Source organism: Neovison vison, chromosome 7 (genome assembly GCF_020171115.1).
Source record: "Neovison vison isolate M4711 chromosome 7, ASM_NN_V1, whole genome shotgun sequence".
In the NCBI taxonomy this organism is placed as follows: domain Eukaryota; kingdom Metazoa; phylum Chordata; class Mammalia; order Carnivora; family Mustelidae; genus Neogale; species Neogale vison.
Genome location: NC_058097.1, coordinates 201,262,698 through 201,285,239, shown reverse-complemented (window position 1 = coordinate 201,285,239; position 22,542 = coordinate 201,262,698). Strand labels below are relative to the sequence as shown.

General features: G+C 52.1%; 2 protein-coding genes across 5 annotated transcripts in view; both read right to left on the bottom strand.

Moving 5' to 3' along the window:
- Nucleotides 1-1,822: 1,822 nt before the first annotated feature.
- Nucleotides 1,823-17,992, bottom strand: BBS1 (Bardet-Biedl syndrome 1). Its single transcript, XM_044259760.1, has 17 exons — nucleotides 17,935-17,992; nucleotides 17,516-17,592; nucleotides 17,382-17,416; nucleotides 14,392-14,664; nucleotides 14,235-14,281; nucleotides 14,054-14,092; nucleotides 13,864-13,936; nucleotides 11,716-11,847; nucleotides 10,762-10,868; nucleotides 9,325-9,445; nucleotides 9,014-9,172; nucleotides 7,626-7,695; nucleotides 7,077-7,235; nucleotides 4,170-4,303; nucleotides 3,007-3,141; nucleotides 2,238-2,324; nucleotides 1,823-2,035 (listed from the first exon to the last, which is right to left on the bottom strand). The coding sequence occupies exons 1-17, from the start codon at nucleotides 17,979-17,981 to the stop codon at nucleotides 1,949-1,951; spliced, it is 1,782 nt and encodes a 593-aa protein (XP_044115695.1). The 5' UTR covers nucleotides 17,982-17,992; the 3' UTR covers nucleotides 1,823-1,948.
- A 948-nt stretch (nucleotides 17,993-18,940) lies between these two features.
- Nucleotides 18,941-22,542, bottom strand: part of DPP3 (dipeptidyl peptidase 3) — a 29,522-nt gene continuing 25,920 nt past the window's right edge. For all 4 annotated transcript variants that reach the window (XM_044259755.1, XM_044259757.1, XM_044259758.1 and 1 more), the window contains exons 17-18: nucleotides 22,181-22,343; nucleotides 18,941-19,212 (exon numbers count right to left, since the gene is read on the bottom strand). In XM_044259755.1, coding sequence (XP_044115690.1) covers nucleotides 19,040-19,212; nucleotides 22,181-22,343 — 336 coding nt within the window. In that variant the 3' untranslated portion in view covers nucleotides 18,941-19,039. The remainder of the gene's footprint in view (nucleotides 19,213-22,180; nucleotides 22,344-22,542) is intronic.

Below are 22,542 nucleotides of genomic sequence, written 5' to 3'. Positions count from 1 at the left end.
ACGAGGGGCTCATTTCCTTCCAGGGCAGATCTTTCCAACTCTGCTAAGCTCCCTCAGGAAGCTCTTCAGGTTAAGCTGAAATCCCTCCGACTGACCGGGACACTCCCCGTGTTTCTCTCTCCATTTCCCGGGAAACCGCCTGCTTGCTCCAACCGCGCCGGCTTGGCTCCATGTGGAGAGCCCTCACCGTTCTGATCCAACTGATCTACGTCTGCGGCCGGCCAGACTGTGCACAGAGGAGGGGGGTGGGCTCTCTCTTTGGTCCAGACCTCATGCTTTCTCTTTTTTAAGTAGGCTCCACACCCAGCACGGATCCCAACGCGGGGACTGAACTTCCCACCCTGAGATCAAGCGTAAGATGCTCAACCGACTGAGCCCCCCACCAACTTGCTTCTCTTAACCTGGCCCCAGAATGCATTCCTTGGAAGGGTTAGGGGGTGGGCTGTGAGCTGTGGACGCCAGTCCCTCACTGGTGTCCTGGACACGGAGGCCACTGCCTGGGCACAGCGGTTAGGTTGGGGCCCTTGCTATCAAGGGCCAGAGCGCTACAGTTGTCCTGTCAAGTATCTCCTTTCTGCAGTTGACTCATTTCCTCTAGAGGGGCTGCCCAACTCCCAGGATGCCAGAGCTAAATCTGCTCAAACTGCCTCCTTCTACATGTGCGGAAAGCAGCCCCGAAGGGATCGGTTCCTTCCCACACACCTGAGATACCTACCACATGCGAGGCTGCTCCTGGTCAGAGAGGAAGATTCAGGTCCTCAAGGGGCAGGGTCCTGGCTCACAAGTGGCTCGGGGTGGCCCTGTAGCACCAGCCTTGCACAGGGCTGAAAGGTGGGCCAGGCAGAGCGGCCAGGGCTCCAGGAGGCCCCGAGAGCCAGGACTGTGGGTCTCTGGTCCTTGTGGTCTAAACCTGTGCCTTCCCTCAAGGTTAAGCCGCACTCCGCGCCTCCGGTCCATGCCTTCCCAGCTCATTCTCTCACCCTACCGCACTGCCCAGTGAACTTCCCACCTACATGACTGATCTGGGCTCCAGGGCACAGAAGAGCCATCCGGGCTTCTGCCTCCCGTGCGCCTCCTCAGCACCCCAGAAACACCCGTGCACCCTTGCCCCACCCCTGCTCTAACTGAGCCTTCTTCTCCTGGGATGCCCTTTCTGGGCACAAACATCCGAATCAGGGTAGCAGCTGTGTGGGCTCCAGAAGCCTGGTGGGGGCGGGGGTCGCTAGCTCCCTGCACGGGCCCTCTATGCCCTCCTGCCCCAGTTCCTCCCTTGCGTATCCTCACGGAGCATCACAGGCCTGAGACCTTCGTTGGGCCCAAATTTCAGGAAAGCCCCTGTGGGGAGCCAGCCACTCCCTGGGCCCCCTGAATAGAAAGAGGAGGGCCCTTGTTCATCTCACAACGAGAGATCAGAGCACGTGATTTGCCTGTAAGCTGAGCTAGGCATCAGCCAAGCCTCCAGAACCCCAGGCAGCAACAGGGGGCTCAGTCTTGCTCAAGAAAAAGCCTCTGATTACCCCAGGTCAGGCCGTAGCCAATTCTGGCCTCGACCTGCAGCCACACATGAGTAGATGTGTCTAAGGAAAGCAGCGAAGGAGAAGGCTGGGCCTATGCCCCTCCTCTCGCCTTTACCGCTTCGGAGAACTTCCTTCAGCCCCGGGTGTGATTCTGGAGCAAAGTGGGGAGATGGAGGAGCGGCAGGCGTCCACGGGGCAAATGCCTGGGATTTCCTGAGGGGAAGGAGCTGAGCCTCCTGGGTACTCACTGACCTGCTTCTACAGGTCACCCAGCAGCCAGGGTGGGGAGAAACGAGACGCATGGGAGAAGGAAACTGTAGCCCCAACACTGGGGAATGGGCCTGGGGCCACTCGTTCTGCCCAGCTCGGTGCAAGGGGCTGTATCTTCCTGGTCCTGATTCCGCAGGGCTCTCTCAACACCAGTCCGGGGGTCAGGCGGCTGCCAGCCCCTCGCTCACGGGCATGTTGATGTGGGCACTCAACAGGGGTGCGCTCTGGCCTTCTCGAAGCACCAGCACCTACAGAGCAAGTGCCCGTGGCAGGAGGGGAAGACCCCTTGTCCTCCCTGCTCCCTGCAAACCCACGCCTGGCCTGGTCTGCACTGGCCCCTGTCACAGGCGACCAGGGCTCTGTCGAAGGGGACTGGGAGGCTGCAGATAGCCACCCTGACCCGGCAGCCACCCGGGGGCCTTGTCCACCTCGGTCTCACTGGCCACTTACCTTGATGATGTCTGAGATGCCCTTGTCACTGAGACTCTCCACAAAGGTCTCCAGCGGGTAGCTGAGTCCTGGCACCAGCAAGGGGACCTGAGTTTGGCGACAAAGAGGGAAGGAGATCAGCCCTCGTGCGTGGACAGTGTTTGCCAGATTCCAGGGCGCTCTCACGCCTGCTACAGAAGCTACGTTCACTGTAGCCTGAATCCGGGGGGCAGCACGGGCAGGGCAGGGCAAGCCCCATTCACGGGGCATGGGGTTCAGGGAGGGGAGGAGACGCTCCAGGACCACATGGATGTCAGGATTAAACCCAGACCTCTTGACTCTCAACCAAGTCCCATGGTCTTTCTTGGGTTCTGGTCCTCCCAACTTAGGGTCCACTCTGGACCCGGCGGGAAAGCAGGCCCCCCACTGTGGAAAAAGTCTCCTTGGGGCAGAAAGGAGCTCCCATTCCCACTGCAGGTGTGGCTGCAAGGCAGGACGGGCTCGGGGATCCCAGCACCAACAGGTTTCCGAGAGAGGCACAGCTGGGAGCCCGAGTCTAGCTGTTCTTTCAGAACCTTCTGTGTGGCTCCCCGAAACCTCTCTCAGGCGGGAAGAAAAGCAGCAGGGCATGTCTTGGGCATTCCCCCCCGAGGTCTCTGCCTTGCCCCAGCCTGGTCTGCGGCTGCAGCCCCCGGGCAGCTCCCTCACCACCGATCTGTTTGGGTCTGCGGGCGCCTCCCCAGGCCCCAGCCCGGTCTTTCTCACTCTGTGTCTCAGTGAGGCCCAGTACCTTGAAGAAGGCCCGGGGCAGAGCATAGAGCACCTCGTTGTACAGGAAGCAGACCAGCAGCCCCAGGATGGGCCGGGCTGCTGACGTGTTCTGCAGGTGGAGTGTGAGCTTAAAGGTGGGGCCCAGGCCCTGAACCTGTGGAGAAGGTGGAGTGGGTGGAGAAAGCCCTTAGAACTGGCAGCCCCGGGCGCTGAATCCCGTGCCCTGCCCTCAGCTTTCTCACCAGGGTCCTCGAGTCACCTTTTCCCACCTGCTCTAACGCACGGTCCTGCCCTTCATCCAGGGCCCCTCGGAAGCCCAGGAGGCCGGCTCCTCTGTGTACGGGGACCAGCGAAGGCCCGGAGGGGGAAAGGGCTTGGTGCAGGCCACTCAGTTGTCAGAGGCAGAGCTGGCCTGGGGACGGATGCCCCAGCTCCCACCTGTGGCCTCACCACCGTCCCTGCTCGTCTTCCCGGGCTGTCCCCGCCGCCTGCTCTCGTCCTGTGGTGACCACCATGACTTTTTTTCCCTCCCTCTTAGCCTCAGTTGCTCTGCAGCCTGTTCCCCGCCCCCCCCCACTTCCTTTAGGGAGAGAGAAATCGGAAACCCGGTTGGGTCAGGCAGCACACCTCCGGGACCCACTGAGCCCTGGCCAGAGCCCAGATGACCTCGCGGTCACTTGTGTCCGAGTGCAGGGCTCCTCCTCCTGTGCCTGGGCCAGTCTCAGGACGTCCCCTCCTGGCACCAGGCAGTCCCGACACCTCAGGCTGCCCACGGGTACTCGAATAAACCGCTTTGTTCCTCGTCGCCTGGCTGCAAGAGTCCCTCCAGTGCCAGGAAGAAATGTCCCTTAGTAGCCATTAATGTCCCTTAGCAAGCCACTACTTGCGAAGCCTGGCCCAAATCTAGGGGCTTGTGTGAGGCACAGCATGGGCCAAAGGAACTGGGGAGTCCGGCCCGCTCTGCAGCCCGCTGAGGAAGAGGCAGCACGGCAGAGAGGAGAGGGCGCCCGCTTGAAGGGAGAAAGAGACTTGGTCTCTGGGCCTCCGGGGCTGAGACGCTGGCACAAGGCCTCGTGGGCTCTGAATTGGCTCTTGGGCTGAGGGATTCCTACTCACCCCTGACCTCTGTCCCTCCAGCCCTGAGGTGGCCTGACCACTCCCCACCCTGGGGTGTTCACTCACCACAGCGTGCAGCTTGAGGGGCTCCCGGGCCGTCACGGACACAGGGTTCAGGCTGGACTCGAGGGCCTGCACGTAGGCACGGGCGGCCCGGAGGCGCAGCAGGTAGAGGTCGGTCTGGAAGGCCCGGTGCATGGCTGAGGACAGGGACACAAAGGGCTGATGCCAGAGGGCAGGAGGGCAGGAGGGGGCAGAGGTGAGGGAGGGGGTCTCCCGCGTGGGCAGCCGCTCAGACATGCGAGGGGAAGGCCGGCTCTGCGCGCCTGGGAACGTGGGGAAAGGGAGGCCGGAGGTGACATGGCCTGGCCTCCCGGTGACACAGGGCGCTGTGGGCCACATGCGGCTCCCTCCTTCCTGATTTCCGACCACCGCGCTGCCCTCACGCACAATCCCGGTCTCCCGGACCGCCCCTGCGATTCTGCCCGAAGGGCTGGTGTCCTCCCGAGTCTTGCCCTCCACCCGCCTCCTCTGAGCAACCCTGACGTCCCACCAACACCTCAGCCTCAGCACCGTGCAAACCCACCTCGTCTCCTCTCCTCGGTCACCACACCCCCCACCCACCAAGTCACCCAGGTCCTGCCCTCGAGGCTCGTCATTTGCCAAGGCCCGAGGCCTCTCCCTCAAAGCCGGCCCCGGAGTCCGCGCTCCCTCTGTTCCCGCTGGGAATCTTCCAGACTTCGCACGCTCGTTTCCCAGGCTGATTCTGCTCCTTTCCTTGTGTGCGGGGCCTGCTGCCGCTCAGAAGTTTTCTGTCTTTCCGGTAGCCTACCATGGATCTTTCCTTTCTCCTCCGGTGCTTTTACAACTTATTTTAGTCTACCCAGAATCAATGGGTTGGGTTTGAAGGAGAGTTCTGTTTGGTTTTTCTAGAACCAAATTGTCCTAATCATGCTTTTTGGACAGTCTCTCCTCTCCCCACTACTCTAAAACAACACCTTTAACATATATGGACCTTCCACTTGGAGGAGGGTCCGTTTTTGGACTTTCTAGATGTGGCCCGGATCGGCGACAGTTCCCATAGTCCTACCGCCGCTGCCGATTCCTACAGCCTCACAGATCATTCTCCTGACAACCAGGTCCCCTCATTCTTTAATTCCCCCTTCCCCCTGCCAATTCTTCTTTTTTTTTTTTTTAAAGATTTTATTTATTTGTCAGAGAGAAAGGGAGAGAGAGCGAGCACAGGCAGACAGAGAGGCAGGCAGAGGCAGAGGGAGAAGCAGGCTCCCCGCCGAGCAAGGAGCCCGATGTGGGACTCGATCCCAGGACGCTGGGATCACGACCTGAGCCGAAGGCAGCTGCCCAACCAACTGAGCCACCCAGGCGTCCCCCCCGCCAATTCTTAGATTTACTCTTAAAATCAACTGGTTAGCGCAGTAGGCAGCGCGTCAGTCTCATAATCTGAAGGTCCCCCTGCCAATTCTTAGATTTACTCTTAAAATCAACTGGTCAGGGGTGCCTGGGTGGCTCAGAGGTTAAGCCTCAGCTTTCAGCTCAGGTCATGATCACAGGATCGAGCCCCACATTGGGCTCTCTGCTCGGCAGGGAGCCTACTTCCCCATCTCTCTCTGCCTGCCTCTCTGCCTACTTGGGATCTCTTTCTGTCAAAATAAATAATAAAAATAAAATTAAAAAAAAAATCAACTGGTCAAGTCCTCAGAGTAAACCCTATTGGGATTTGCCCTGTAACATCGCTATGTTCCTAGATTAATTTTAGAAGCTATTAATTAATCAACAGCTTTAGGCATTAGGTCCTGCTACCCTGAGCCTTGTGAAGTCTCATCATTGAAATATTCCGGTAGTCTTTTATGTCCTGGAGAGTTTTGTAACTTTCTTTCTTAGACTGCTATTTTCTTAAGTTTATTTCTATGGGTTTTGTTGCTATTGTGAAAGGAAACTCTGCATTTTATTTTCTGACTGGTTACTGTTGGTATAGACCAAATTACTGATTTTTTGGTATATTTTACACTTGGTTACCTTAGAAAACTTCCTAATTATTTCTCAAATGTTTTAACTGCTTCTCTTGGATTCTCTAGGCTGTAATAGCCTGCTAGCTCTTTTATCCTCTAATTTCTCCCTTAAAAGTATAAGCAAGGTCCCTTTATGACACAGAGCTGGCTGAGTTACTGTATTTTTCTGTTTGACATCCTTCCCAGCCCCCGCTACCTAGAATTGTCCAAATATCTTAGCTCTGCACCCCAGGCCCTTCGGAGTCTGCTCTGACCTGCCTTGCCAGCCTCTGCTCTGGTCACCTTCTGCTTGGGTCGCCTTCCTGCACAGCGCCTGGGACTACATGCAGACACTCCTTGGATCCAGGTAGCGTCCTGTGCCTGAATCGCCCTTACCCACCCCTTTCTGGTGGGTGGACTTGTAATCATTTCAGGGTGAAGTCCAACGTCAGCTCTCTCTGAAGCCTCTCCCAGGCTCCCAGGCCAACGTCCTCACTCCTGTGAGCCCCAGCAGAGACCTCTTCTATACCTCTCATGCAGCATGAAATCAGCAAGGGGGACAGAGCTCCTCAGGTCGGGCCTAGCCTATTTCAAGGCACCTGGCAGAACGCCGGGCATAATCCCAGGTATTGGATGAATGGAAGAACGATGCTAGAGCAGGGAAAAACTGAATAGGAAAAGGAAGAACCCTGGTCCAGTTCTACCTCCGTCGTAAGAATTCCTGCATCTAGAAGCAACTGTCTTCTCCTCCGCATTGATAAGGCGCAAGCCCTCACCCCCGACATCTTCCACCTGGAGGGAGGTACTGCAGACAGGGTGTACCTCCTAGGCTCTCTCTGTGCTTCCAGAGACCTGCCTGGCTGCCCACGTCTCCCAGGGCTTAGGGCACCCTGGTGGGTTCACCTGTTTCTTGCTGCTTCAGAGCCACGAAGAAGGGCGAGAAAAGACCTAGTCTGAGTCTCACCGGTGCCAGCCTCCCGCTCTCGCAGTGTCTGATCCACATAAAGCCGGGTCTTTCGGGGCACACTGAGTTTCATCGCCTGGGCTGGTGGGGGGCCCACCTCACCTCCTGCTTCCACAAACACCGCCGTACGCTTCAGGATCTTGATGATCAGGCCACCGCCTGGGGAAGTGGACACACAGGAACAGGTCTATCCTTCCTAGTTCTACCCAACCTTCCCGGCCTGTCCTCCCCAAGCAATCTGCCTCAGATAGAGGCATTTCTGTCCACGTCTGTTTTCCTGCTGAGATTCTGGGTTTCTAGAAGGAATACAGTGTGTCTTAACAGTGTCTTTTCATTCATTCATTCATTCATTCATTCAGCAGTTACTTATGGACTATGATGCTCCTGGCACTGTGTAGGCTCTGGGGAGAGCAGGAGACACTGTGTCTGCAGGCCTTGCTTCCAAACCCAGGCCTGGCTGGGCGTCACAGCCACCTCTTCCTTCCCAGGATCTGGCCCATCACCTTGGCGCCTGACTCTAAAACCCCTGCCCGGCCTGAGTCCGCTCACCCCGTGTAGTCATGATGAGGGTGTTGTCTTCCCGCCCGTAGCGGCCGAAGCAAAGGCTGGTCACTGCATCCTAGGACGGAGACACCAGTGTTTGGAGGGGAAGATAGCTTGGAGAGGAGAGCAAGACTGGGGTGGGGTGATAAGGCCGGGAGACCCCAGATATGAGATAATAAAGAGATGTCCGGTAAGGCCCGGGGCAATGCGGCCTCCCAAATAAGCCCTGTATTTCTCACTGCCTTTCAACCTCACTGCCACAGCCACGGTTCCAGAATAAACGTCACTGCGCTTCTGGGGTCAGCTTTCTAATAGGCCCCCAGCCTAGTGTTTCTCCCCAGACTGTCCTTCACATTGCTGCCTTTCAAAAATGTGATCATGTCTATTTTCTGCCAGAAAACTTCCAGTGGCTTTTATGCTTCCCGTTAGAACAATTCAAGGCTTTCCACATCTGACTCCAACCTGCCTTTTCTGTTCTCCTCTACCATTCCCCCAAACCCCACCTCACCTGTCTCCCAACAGCCTGTGGTCCAAACCAGCTGCTTTCAAACTTGAAACTGTGACGTAGGACACTTTATATATACCTATGTGCAAGTTTCACATGTGATATACTCTGAGCTTTCTTTCTTCTGCTGCTGGTTGTGACCCATTAAATGAGTCAAATAAGTCACAACTCAGTGTTTGAAAAACTCTGGTCCAAACTCATCAAACCAACCGGATTCCTTGATCAAAAATACTTATGCCTCTCAGCCTTTGTTCATGCTGTTTCTGGTCTAGAAGTTTCTTCCTCCATGTACCCACTTGCCAAACTGTTTTGAGGCCCAGCAGAACTGTCACTTGCTCTGGGAAATGACTTGCGAGTTCCACCCCATGCTCCCCCACCACCTCAGTCACCAGGCCCCCTGAGCTCTGTCAGTCCTCTGCTTGGCTTTAGTCTTGCTTATATTTGAATTAGCTGTGTCTCTGGTTGGCTGTCACCTTAGATTATAAATTCCCCGAAGGTAGGATTTAGACATCATTTTATCCCCAGAATACAGTGAGTTATGCTTAGGAGATGCTCAACAAATGTTTCTGAAATACATCAAGGGACACCTGGGTGGCTCCTTTGGTTATGCATCTGCCTTTGGCTCAGGCCATCATCTTGGGGTCCTGAGATCAAGCTCCATATCAGGCTCCCTGCTCAGCAGGGCGTCTGCTTCTCCCTCTCCCTCTGCCTGCCTCCCTCTGACCCCCGCCTCTGCTCATGCTCATGCTTTTTTTCTCTCCAATAAATAAATAAAATCCTTTAAAAAAATGCATCAAAAGTCAAGGTCATCAGGTGGAGAGGGATCAGGAGAGGCAGTCAAGAAGCCCCAGAGGTGGGAAGGGAGGGCCAAGAGGAGTGAGCAGCTCACCGGGGTGCGGATGATATTCAGCAGGGCCTTATCATGGTAAATGCGGACTTCTCCATTGGCCAGCCCAGCCATGACGGCCTGCAGGCCCCGCGAGCGCTGCTCTAGGAGGTTCATGGTCAGGATGGCTGCTGGCATCTGCACTGTCCACAGCTTCTTACCCTGGGAGGGAAGAGCTTCTTAACCTGGGAGGGTTCAGGGCACAGTGTGGAAAGAAGGGGCGGCTGGAGTTGCAGGGAAAGGGACACCAGAAGGAATCCCTTGCTGAAGGGGAACCAGGGAGACATATGTGGACGGGGTGGGGAAAGCCACACCTTGTGGGTGAAGCCATGCAGGCTCTCTTGGGTGCTCCCGACCACCAGGACCTTGTGTACCCGGACGAGCCCCACAGGCCGGGCGCTCAGCTCGATGCAGTACTTGGGGCGTGTGGAGTCTCTGTGGATAAAGACACACTCTCCAAGCCCCAGAGAAACCTTCTCTCCTTCCCTGGCAGCCCTTCTCTTTCTAAGCCTCACAAACTATCCCAGAAGGAACCTTGGCCCCAAAGTAGATGACCGTAGTTTTATTTCCACCTTTACCACTTAGCTCCTGTGTGACCTTGGGTCACATAGTGTGTTTTCTTTCCCGGTCTCCCTGCTGCCTTCATTGCAGTGATCTGTGTGAGAACCTGGCCTTGAACAGTTTACCGTGAGTGGACCTTAGGCTAGATGAGGTGCTAGAGGAGGCGGTTCACCAACTCATCAGAAATGCACGAGAAGTCTGCTCGGTGTAAATGCCCTGTTTTCGGTTTCCTGGCTTCCGAATCTTAGTTTCTCTTATCCAGAAAGAAGTGGGTAATTCCAGCCAACCAATCACAGGCTATGGCTCCCCTTTCTTCATCACCAAGTCTGATGATCATATCCCATCTGAGAGCCTCCCTCTGGTCTCTGGGCCTCCTTCCAATCTACTCTCCACCCAGCAGAGCAATCTCTTAAAAATATAAATGGCTTGCGTCATTCTTCTGATTAAAACCCCATAATAGTTTTCAAATTCTAAATCCTTACCATGTCCTAGCAGGGCCATGCACGAGTCAGACCTGGTCTCCACGCACCTCTTTCCACCCTCCTCCTTGCCCATCAAGCTTCCAGAGCACACACCAGTATCTTTCCCATCCTGCATTTGCTCAAGTTTTCTCTGCCTACAACACTTCTTCCCCACTTTTCGTGGCTCCTTCTTAACCTTCTACGTTATCTCCGCAGACGGGTGCTCACCAATCACCCTGGCCCCGCTATTTCTTCCCACTGAGCTTGTATTTTTCCTCCAAAGCACGCAGGGACTACATTTATATCATTTAATAATACATCAATACATCCCTGATGCCTTACATAATGCTTAATACATAGTGGGTGCGCAAAGATATTTCTGGAATTGGAAGACGAATGTTGTAAGGAATATCAACCTAATGCGTAAAGACACGTTCCATACCTATAAAGCCAGACGGCAACGGGAGGCTATTTTTACTTCTTCCCATCTCTGGCGGTACCTCTCATGTGTTATAGCTGCCCTGCCCAGTCTCTCACTTTGCCAGTCCCCATCACACAGGCCTCCAGATGGCCCCCTACGCACATGAGCTCAGCCTTCTCTGTCAAGTTCCCAGCTGGGGAGCTGCAGTGGAAAGAGCTTTTCCACTCCCGAATACCAGCTCCAAAGCCCCTAAAACTACTGGGGTTCTGAGATGCTCCTCCTGGCCCCAGAGACCACGGTGCAGCTACCTTCTCAGGATATAGATGTTTCCATTGCGGCAGGCGGCGGCAAGCCGGAACTCCACATCGAATTGGCCAGAAACCTCCAGGAAGACGGGCACACTGGGTAGGCTCATCTGCAAAGGAGAGGCTCAAACATTCCAGTTTTCCTGGTGCCCCTGTTCTTCCTCACCTTGAAATAACTCCTCTGAGTTGGTGCCTTGTCCAAATTCCCAAACTCCTCAGTCACTGTGGGTCAGTTTAAGCTTATTCAGTTTTTCTGGAGGGAAACTCGGCAACATGCAGCAAAAGCCTTCAAGTCTATCCACTTTGATAAAACATTGCCACTTCTAGGAATGTATCCTAAAGAAATATTTAGATGAGGATGCACAGAAATCTTTAGAAAAAAAGGAGGGGGTGCCCAGGTGGCTCAGTCATTAAGCGTCTGCCTTCGGCTCAAGTCATGATCCCAGGACTCTGGGATTGAGCCCCATGTCACTACCTGCTCAGCAGGGAGCCTGCTTCTCCCTCTCCCTCTGCCCCTCCTCCAGCTTGTTCTCTCTCTCTCACTTGCTCACCCTCTATCTATCAAATAAATAAATAAATTCTTTTAAAAATCTTTAAAAAATGGCTGGTTTGGTTTTATATATACATATGGGCAGACATTGATGCGCTACCATTATGTGAAAAGAGCGGGTTACACGATCCTCTCCCACTAAGTCATCTTTGTAAAAAACTGTATTTATAGGTTATATATCTGTGTCGCAATATGAAATTTCTGAAAAGACATACCAATACTTTAATAGTAGATTCTGTGGGTGGTGGTATTTTCTTGGATGTATATTTCTTTTCTTAGTGCTTACCTATATTTTATGTTTTCTACAACATGTATTACCAAGAACTATGGGCAGGAGATGTGGGGGAACAGAGGGAGGGAACGCAGCCTGGGCCTCAGCTGTGCCCAGGGCCAGGCCCCACACTGACCTTGGTCAAAATGGTGAAGGCCTCTGGGTCCAGTACCAGGAGCTCCTTGTTCTCGGTGCCCAGCACCAGGCAGGACACAGCATCTTCGTCGGCCAGGTTCTTCTTTAAGGTGGTCATGGTGGTGATGACTGTCTGCAGGAGGCCTTCAGGAGTCACCCAGGGGATCCCCAAACGCCATCCCCACAGACACCCCCAGAATACCAAAGGAGGGAAGAAAGAGGGCAAAGGAGGATGAAGAGCACCAGAGATGGGATGGATGTTTCATGCGCAAAAGCGTTAATCGCAACAAATCTAATTTTCTAAAAAAGAGGCTGGCTTAAGTCAATTACAAATTTCCATTTGATCAAAAACCACGTAGTGACTTTAAAAATCACATTTTAGGGGGCGCCTGGGTGGCTCAGTGGGTTGGGCCACTGCCTTTGGCTCAGGTCATGATCGCAGGGTCCTGGGATCGAGCCCCGCATCGGGCTCTCTGCTCAGCGGGGAGCCTGCTTCCTCCTCTCTCTCTGCCTGCCTCTCTGCCTGCTTGTGATCTCTCTCTGTCAAATAAATAAATAAAATCTTAAAAAAAAAATCACATTTTAGGGGTGCCTGGGTGGCTCTGTGGGTTAAAGCCTCTGCCTTCGGCTCAGGTCATGATCCCAGGGTCCTGGGATCGAGCCCCGAGTCGGGCTCTCTGCTCCTCGGGGAGCCTGCTTCCTCCTCTCTCTCTGCCTGCCTCTGTGACTACTTGCGATCTCTGTCTGTCAAATAAATAAATAAAATCTTTTTAAAAAATAAAAGTAAAAATCACATTTTAAAGGAAGATCCAATGACAACCAGAACATTTCTAATGTACTAAGAGAGAAAAATAGGTAAGTTATGTCAGTAAATCCTAGTTTAGAAAATATCTGAATAAAAAACCATGCCGGAAGGCTAAACTCATAAATACAAAAACTGGTTATCTCTGGACAATGAAATCACAGGTGATGTTTAATTCTTCATTGTGCCCTTCTAGAATTTCTACAGTGAGCACATGTTCCTTTTGTGGTTGTGATTGGAGAAAAACAAAAGAGAAGAGGATGGTCCCTTTTTTAGGAATTTCTCCTATGAAAATAATCTAGCAGGACCAAAATACCACTTTTGTAAGATAAAACTGCTCATTGTGTGATTATCTTTAAGATTAAAAAAGAGGAATCATTCTAATGCCTGGTGGAAAGAGAAAGGTTATAGAAATGTGGATAGTAATGGCGCCCAATTATATAATAATGACATATATATCTTGGAAAGATTTCTTCCCTCCCCCAAACTGCATCTTTTAAGCAATAATTCATTTACTTCATGATTTTGTAAGTGCTCAAAGATATTGGTAACTGTGGATCCGAGCTGCTGGTCAGCAGGAGAGAACAGCGTTGGTCTAAGGCTTGCCAAAAACTAACGCAAGCATTGGTCCATGTGTTTGGTTCAAGTGGCTTCTACAGAAGGGGAGGGTTCTCATGAGGCTTTCTAAACCACAGAGAGCAGCTCTGGAACTGGACTGAGGGTCAGCCCCTAGGTCAGTAACCACCAGACTTTCATGAACACGTTCACCAATAAAACCATTAAAATCATAACTAAGAAAAACATGAAGTGAATAAAAGGGATACATTTCTTATCCAGTATACATGAATAGTTCCATAAACTAGGAATGGAATAATTAATAATCAATGAAAAAATTAAGGGGCCATTAAGAATAGAGTTCTTAAAGACTATTTAAATGCTCAAGATACACTGTTATGTACTCAAGGGAAGCAAATTATAAAGCATATTTATGAAGAAAATGTACCCAAATAGTAAGAACGAGGACCTCTGGGTGGTGAGATTATAGTCATTTATACTTCTCCTTTATACTTCTCTTTATTCGCTAATGAAAACATATTACCTTTACTCTTAAGACAAGAGAAGTGATGTAAAGTCATGCAACTATGTATCAATTCAAAGCTGCCACTGTCAACCAGACACGGAGAGGCTCCGCAGCTTTGTGACCGTATACGTGTGCCACAGGCTGGAAAGGAAACTGCAGAGCGAACGGAGTCGGGTTTGGTTGCAGAATCTACCACTGATGTTACATTGTCTTTTAAAAACTGTCCATATTTTTTTAGAGGGAAATCAAGAGAGAAGGGACGTTACCTGCCGCTTAATGGACTTGGACTTGTGCTGGCTCACGAATGCCTCCATTTCACTCAGCTCCAGCTGTAAAAACCTGTACGCAAAGAGAACTGGCAGGTGCATGGCCCGGGCTACTTTCCTCCACAGGCCATTCCTTAGCCACCCCTGCCCCCAGAGCCTCGGGAGCCCTGACCCTCCACAGGGCCCTTACCTGAGGGACTGTACAGACAAAGGCACCTCTGCCTTCTCCCTGAAAGGAGAGGGGCAACCATGGCAGATTTAGTGGAGGAACAGGACCCTGGGGGTCAGACGGAGAGCACTGGGATGAAGGAGAGGGTCTGGGGGACTGCGGGAGGCGTGGGAGGCATGTGAAGGGGTAAGTGGGCTCTCACCGGATGCCTTCCAGCATCTCCTTCAGGGTCAAGGGGTCAATCCGGTCCTACGACAGCAAGGAAGAAAGGTAAGCCTGTGAGCTCCAGAGTCAGGCAGGGAATGAGGACTCAGTGGCTGCTTTTTTGCCTTCTTATTCCCACCCCTGACATCACTTACCTCCTTGGCCTGGTTCCAAAGATCTTGCTCCAGGGGGTTTGGAGGCAACGGGGGCAGGCTGAACTTGAAGTAGGGCCTGAGATTCTTATATACATACACACAAGGGCCTGAAGCGAGTCCTAGAGCTGGCGTCCGGGGCTCATGTTGCTCCATGAGGAAGGTGGCGGCCGCAGCTGGCAGTGCCGGTAAAGGACTTTCAGTCAGCACTGTGGGTCCCTTGAGCACCTTCAGGCAGGGATGCTGCCCACCGGGGCCAAGGTCCCCCACCACCAGCTGTAGAAAGAGGCTGGCTTATTCCAGGCTCAAGATCTAAAGACCCCTCCACTGACTCCCTTCTCAGGCTTAGACTTGTTTTATTTTATTTTATTTATTTACTAGATTTTAGAAATGTTTTCGGGCTTAGCCTTTTTACTGGGGCACATTCATTCACTCACACACCAGTGCACCAAGTCAGGGGCAAGGAGATTTTGTAATAAGGCTTGCAAGACGTGTGACCTTGGGAAAGCTGATTAAACTCACTGAGCCTCAGTCTCCCCACCCGCAGGAGGGGACTATCTACCTCATGACGCTTGCAGTGAAAATCAAATGAGGTAATGAATTACGGAGCCTGGTGAGTGCTAGTGAGGAGGGGGTGGCAGACAATGTTTTCATTATTCATTCAGCAAACATTTCTTCAGAGTCTGCTCCACGCCAGGCACTATTCTGGACAGTGGAGGGTGGCTGAAGTCAGTGGGGTGCTGGAAACTCCTATCTGGGCCTCTGAGGCCTGGTTTCCAGATGGGAACCGAGCTAAGGAAACACAAGCACGCACGCAGAGTACGATGTGCTCTGTGGACAGACAGGAGACTCAAGCTCCTCGGTCTCTCTTTTCCACCCTCTAATCCACCGTCCAAGCCACTGTGGCTGCCACGCAAGCCCATTCTCTCGAGTGAGGCTTTCAAGGCCTCTTCGATCTGGTTTCCAGCTTCTTTTCCATCACCTTCCCATCCATGCTATGCTCCAGCCAGAATGCGGGCTGCCACAGAATGGCTCGATTCTGACAATGCTCAGTGTGCCAGGAGCCACACCAGGAACTCCATGCGTCCTTTCATTTAATCCTTTCAACGATTTATGAGACAGATGCTGTAATTAGCCCCATTTCACAGATGGGGAAGCTGTGGCTCAGAGATGGTAGGTAAGAGTCACTCACATAAGTGGTAGAGCTGGGACCAGACTCTAGGTTTCTCCCAACCAGGGGACTTAACTACTATTTTATATTGGTTTTCACTTTCCAACTCCAAATTTACTCTTTCCAAATATGCTACAAACTTCTAAGCCTCTGTGCCTCCACTTGTACTGTTCCTCTGACTGGAATGCTTTCCCCTCCTTCCCTCCATACCTTCTTCATACATTTCACTCATTCTTCAATACCCAGTTCACTTATCACTGCCCCCTGTTACCTCCAGACAGATCTCACCATTCTCTCCCTGCTGCTCCCATCCTTTCCATATTTTTGATTTCAGCATCCACTCGTTTACTCCACAAATATTTACTGAGTACCTAATGTGTGCCAGGCACTAGGGCAGATGCTGGGAATCAACAAACTAACCATTAAAAAGTGATTACACAAAAGCAGCTTATGTTTCATGCTAGTTATTGAGGCTGCGATTTCTCTACCTTTCAGTGCTATACACCCAGTGCCAAGCAATCAGTCATTATCATTATCTTGATATTGACCAATCAGTCAATATCATGGGTAAACTGAAGCCAGTGTCATATCTCCTCCTGACAGTGTACTGATTCATTTCTTAGTTTAGTGTCTGTACAACGTGTGACATACAACTGGGGTTCGCTGGACGCTTGCCAAATTGCAGAATGCTTTATGGACTGGAATTTGGAGGCAAAAGTCCACCGAATTCTACTGTACTCACCATGAAGGATGTGATTCCAGAGCTATCTTCTAACAGCCCAAACAGCATGCCCACTGTGGGTTCACTGCCCACCACTGAGCAACAGTGGAATAAACACGTGACTGGGAATGTGACAGGCCCAGGTCTGCCACTTTTTACAAATTCACTAAGTTTACTTATCCTCTCTGAATCCATTTTCCCATTAACAAATTGGGAACAAATAATATCTATGTGTGGGAAAATGCTCAAAGAGGGTCTAGCCCGGAAAGGGATACTAAAATAGGTTAACTTCCTTTCTTTATGCCCAAAATATTTCACAATCTTTAAAAAAACAAAACAAAACAAAACACCTGTACCTTTAATTTTTAAAGTAATTAACATTTCCTTTATCTTTTTTTTATATTTAAAGATTTTATTTATTTATTTGACAGAGATCACAAGTAGGCAGAGAGGCAGGCAGAGAGAGAGGGGGACGCGGCTCCCTGCTGAGCAGAGAGCCCGATGCGGAGCTTGATCCCAGGACCCCGGGATCATGACCTAAGCCGAAGGCAGAGGCTTAACCCACTGAGCCACCCAGGCGCCCTTATCTTTATGTTTTAAATTAAACTTAAAATTCGACCTTTTTATTATGGAAGGATTCAGACATATACAAAAGCAGAGAGACTCATGTAGTGAACCTCCAAATACCCAGCTTTCAGCTTCAACAATTACCAGCTCATGGCTAATCTTAAAATCTAGGCCCTTTCAATAAACATAAAACTCCCACTTTCCTCTCTTCTCCTTTCTCTCCAGATTCCAACGCCACACCCCCAACCAAGGGATGTGCCCTTCCAGCAAAGAATTACAAGTCAACGAGATTAAGAGGCTTTGTCTTAGTAGAATCCCCAACAGCATTTTGTTCTGCTTCCCTTTGTGCAGTCCACTATGAAATCAACAGGTTCTCTTGACTATCCACATAAAAATAATATTGGACACTAAATGTACTTTTTCAGTGTACACTTGGGTTCCAGATGATACTGAACTTTTCTGGAGCCATCAGGAAATGTCAGTTCTCACGCCCCCCACACCCCCGTTCTCCTTCTGCCGGGGTCAGGTGCTTACCTTGTACTCCCCATCCCCGTGCAAATCTGCCAGCGCTGGAAAACACAAAAGGGCCATAAGCCAAAGTTTCCCAATCCCTGAGACTTCGCTACAGAGCCGTTATTCCGCTCCATCTCCTGGTCCCAGAGACTCACCCAAGCAGGCGGAAAAGGTATGGATGTTGGCCATGGGGTCGTAGTGCGCGTCCAGCCATTTCGAACTTGCCTCGTTGCTGCGACAGGAGGGGAAAGAGGTGGCGGCTGAGTCCCAAGGGAGGGGAAAAAACACTTTGCGGGATCTAGTCTCTGAGCGTGAGGTGTGCAGGGGGCTCTGAAATGGGGGTACAGACGCCTGGGGCCAAGTCCAGGCTCCTCCAGAGACTCACTGAGTGACCTCGAGTCACTCAAACAAGCACATTCATTCACTCCTCGGGGCTCAGTTTCCCTATTTGTTCCCTAAGACCCCTTCAAGGGCTGCCAGCGCTTTTCGAGAAGCGAAGGAGCCCAGATCCCGGGGTCCAAGCTCCCCTCTTTACATCTGTAGGAAAGGCGGCCTCGAGGACCCCGGCCTTCACCTCTCAGCTCGGCCGCTGTCGGAATCCGACGAAGACGCAGCAGCCATCTTTGCAGGCGTCGCCTTGGTAACCGGCTCCGGCCAGCCGCCGCGCAACGCCCAAAAGCGCCCGGGCTCTGGGAGGTGCGCTGGGAAGAGCACGTACAAAGGTTCCGGGCGCTCGGCTTTCCTGCCCAGGGGTGAGTGGCCACCAGGCAGGCAGGGAATGCCGGCCTCTTAGCTGGTTGAGCCGGCTGAGGCGCAACCCCTCATCCCAGATCGTATGGTTTCTCTTTGCTCCTTCCCAGCTGGAACCGCTGGGCCCTGCGATCTCTGGATTATTGGCAGGACCCTCTCGCCTGGAGAGCAGCCCTTCTAGTGACCCTGAGAAGTAATCCTCACGGTTAACCCGGCTGTAAAGGGGGTATGATCTTTCTTCCCATCTTATTCTACAGGTCTGGGTTCAGAGAAACAAAGCACAGGGTTGAGAGATTAAATCCTAGGATGCACTGAAATTGAGAGTTTCCGGTGTCAGGGTTCCTGGGACATTTTTTAAATACAGGATATGCCACAAAGGAGGACTGTAAAAATAGTGCCACGTGCCTCCTTGTGCCTGTGTCTCATCCTTTAGAGGTGATATCAAAATCCTGTTGTAGAGGGGCCCTAAAACTGACCTTCCCCAGGCTTTGATCCCTTTACCCTGCTGGGAGCAAAAGAGAAGTGAGGCAAGGATTCACACAAATCACAAAGATGGTGGTTGTTTCTTGTGTTTATTTTCTAGTTATAAAAGCAACACATGAAGAGCACTGGATTGGGAGGCATTTTGAGTCCTGTAGCATCTAGACAGGTCGCTTCTCAGAACTTCCATTCCCTCATCTGGGAAGCAGAGCAAGGAGCTGGGTGCCTTGCCTACTCTACCAAGGGCAGTGCAGATCAAATGACGTAACGCAGGAGAAGCGCTCGGGACACTGGAAAGTGCCGACAAACGGAAGGGGCTAGTGTCACCACCCTCGGCTGAGGTAGCACCAAGGTCCAAGCTCCAGCTCCTCCCCAGCACACCCAGGAAAGGGGGGGCTACTTGTGGCCCTGATTTGATGGAGTTGGGGCAGTTGCTGCATAAATCTGTCTCAAGCCTGGCCAGATGGGTTCTCACTGGGGAACCTCCAGAAGCGGGCGTCGGCTGTGGCCAGCTGGGTGAGGACCTCCTCCAACTCGGGCCCATCCTCCGGGAAGCGCTCAGAGAAGGATCGGATGAGGCCAGCAGCCGAGGCCTCGTACTCGAGAAGCTGCACTTCTGAACCTGTGGAGACGGAGAAAAAGCAGCAGGAAAAGGTCTTAATAGGAAGCAGATAATCACAATCATAACCATAGGAGCAGGTGGTTTTTCCTGACCTCTTACCCTGTGCCAAAATGTGCTCAGTGTTTTATTATCTTATTTAATCCTTGCAATAACCCTATGAAGAAGGAAGCATTAAAGGGGGAGTATTCAATGAATTGTTACATTTATTCGCTCATTCATTCACTTAATAAGTATATTAAGTGGTGTCATTTTAGGTTAGACAGACGGTCCTTGGCCTCCGGGAGCTTACAGTCCAACAATTGTTTTATCTCTGTCTACTGTGGGACCTTGGGCAAGTTTCACAACCTCACTAAGCCTCGTTTTCCTCATCTGTAAAGTAGGGGTGAACACAGTATGTCCTCTCTCAAGAAGCTACCGTGATGGGGCACAGTAATGCCTTGATGAACGCTGGAGCACTAGCTACCACCAGCAACATTCTCTTGAGCACCCGGCAGAGCCAAAGGGGTATCCACTGAACTCATGGGCTGTTCCAAAGGTCGCCTGAACGCTCATAGGAAGCATTTCCCTCCAACATGGTTCCACTACGCCACCCACTCACAGGCCCTGCTGTGCTCCGTGGCCCTGTGGGGTATACGTGGCTCAAAGCACAGCTTTTGGGTTCAGACAGCACACGTTCAAATCCTGGCAAATGCAGGGCCGCTCAGTGTCTCAGTTTCCAACTGAAATATGGGGGCAGTAACTTCCTCCTGGGGTCGGTGAGTTCATCCATCCAAAGTTTTACCCAGTGACAAGCACACAGACGTCCTCAAAATTCCTTGTCATCATCACCACCATCATCCCCATACCTCTGAAAACCCTACCTGCTCTATAGGCTTAGTTTAACCACTTCCTCACCAGAACCTTCCCTGATTCCCTCAAAGGTGAATGGATCCTCTCGTCTCTAAGTGTTCAGACCACTATTTGGGCCTCTTGGGTGCTTACCAACAATCCCTGGGTGTAATCATTTCTCTCCAGGTCTTATTCCTAATGGACTATGGACTACTTGAGGCAAGGGCCTGGGTCTGATTCACGTGTCCATCCCCAAGGGCCCACAACAGGGCCGGGACAATCAAAGCGATGATGTTTTAATGAGCACTTACTATGTGCCCAGCATGATTTGTCCATTTCCTCATTTGACATGCAGTGAGCAGCTTGTGTGTGCCAGGCCCTATGCTAACTACTTGCTGGGGATGTGCTGTTCCTGCTAATGCGGAAGCAAAGTAGACGGGAAAACAGCAGAGGGACGGTGCATCAGGGGATTGCTTTAGGAGGAGAGGTCAGGGACAGCCTCTCCCAGGAGGTGTCATTTAACAGAGACCAAAATGACAGGAAGGACAAACCAAAGACTGGGGGAGGACTGTGCCCAGCGGAGGAGACAGTGAGTGCAAAGGCTATGGGTGTAGGACAAGCTCAGGGGCTTGGAAAATGGAAAGACATGAACCTGGAGGGAAGTGAGCCAAGAAGAAGGGTCCCTGAGGCCTGCCAGGGGTCAGGACCAAATCCCCTGGGACCTCTGGAGTGTAGCACAAATAGTCGGAAATAAGCCTCGCAAATGTGTTTTCCTTGCTAGTCGGAGGGAATTATTTCTCTTAACCTTCACAACTGCCCGTGACTATGGGAACGAGAAGCATTCTTTTTTTTTAAAGCTTTTTTTGTTTTTGTTTTAATTTGACAGAGATCACAAGTAGGCAGAAAGGCAGGCAGAGAGAGAGGGTGGAAGCAGGCTCCCCTGAGTGGCTCGATCCCAGGACCCTGGGATCATGACCTGAGCCAAAGGCAGAGGCTTAACCCACTGAGCCACCCAGACGCCCCTGCGAGAAGCATTCTTAATCTAACTCTAGGTTCCTCCAATAAAGAGCCATAAGCCTCGAGCGATTTTTGTCTCTGGGCCTCAGTTTTCTTAACTGTAAAATGTAAACTGTAACTATCTCATTGGGTTATGGTGAGGATTTGTTTTGTTTTATTTTTGTAAGTGAGCTTTATGTCAATGTAGGGCTCGAGGGACGCCTGGGTGGCTCAGTGGGTTAAGCCTCTGCCTTCAGCTCAGCTCACGGTCTCAGAGTCCTAGGATCGAGTCCCACATCGGGCTCCCTGCTCAGCAGGGAGCCTGCTTCCCCCTCTCTCTGCATGCCTCTCTGCCTACTTGTGGTGTCTGTCAAAAAAAAAAAGTAAGGCTCGAACTCAGGACCCCAAGATCAAGCGCCGCATGCTCTACCGACTGAGCCAGCCAGGTGCCCCCATGACGAGGATTCAGAGAGTGAAGCCACGGAGAGCAGTAAGAGCTTGAAGGAAGGACCTCATTCGGGTTGGCTGCAGCCTTGCACACAGGCTTTACGGACAAAGACAAGGTCACAGCACAGCTCTAACGCTACCTGGACCACCTCGGCTGAGGTGCCTCCGTGACAGGCGTCAGGAAGACGGATCAGGAGAGAGGAAAGTGAATGCAGCAGGGGGCTTCTAAGACAACAGGTCCAAGTACAGCCTGGCCAGGGTCAAGGCTTTGGAAACAGAGTCATCACTTGAGAAGGGGGCGCATGGGGCTGCTCATCTCTCTCTTGGGCTCTAGAGAGTCACACTGTCCCCTGAGTTCCACCAGCCTGCTGGGCTCCACCTCCTGCCTGCCCCTCACCTCGACTCCACACACTGACAGGCCTCATCCTCCAGGACTATGCCTGGCCTCCCCATGCGCCTGGGGTCTGTCTCTTCCACTTGGCCTGCAAAACTCTGGTTGCTGTCTTATAAACAGCATGGCCCTGTGTTGGGGGGCTGGTGGTAACAGATGCTAAGGTTTGGGCCCTAGGTTTGGGCATGGGGAGGCCTTGGGCAGGGAGGGAGAGAGGCAGAAGTCACCCTAGGTAGCCTTTCCTGAGCCCCGGGATGGGTTCCAAGCCTCCTTTGCCCATTAAAGGGAGCTCGGGGGTCCTATTACCTTCAAGGCGAGTGTTGGGCTGCACGATGAGCTTCCGAGATTCCTTACGGAGCAGGACTGTGTCCCTGAGGGTGAGGAAGCACTCAGGGGGTGCGTCAGTGACCGCCGCATACCCCTCGTACAGGGCCCGGCCTCCGGCCACATCTCCTGTGGACTTCAACACCTGCGGGAAGGCAGAAGGAATTAGTGCCTACGAAGGGCAACCCTCCCCGCATCCAGGGGGCTTTGCCAGGGGCCCCAGCCGCTTGGGTCCACTTTGGACAGGATCTGCTTTCTCCATATGATTGTGGTTATTATGGGAGAAATACAGATCAAGGGCTTAGCTCCTGGTAAGGACCTAGGAAAGTGAAGCTAGTGTTTCT

Bases quoted from the DNA above. Each gene is read 5' to 3' on its own strand.
- BBS1 (XM_044259760.1), bottom strand. From the start codon at position 17,981: ATGGCTGCTGCGTCTTCGTCGGATTCCGACAGCGGCCGAGCTGAGAG. The intron at 11,848-13,863 runs GTAACGTCCCTT...GGCCTCCTGCAG, and splicing joins CCAAGTCCATTAAGCGGCAG to ACAGTCATCACCACCATGAC. The intron at 7,696-9,013 runs GTGAGCTGCTCA...TCTCCGTCCTAG, and splicing joins TGAATATCATCCGCACCCCG to GATGCAGTGACCAGCCTTTG.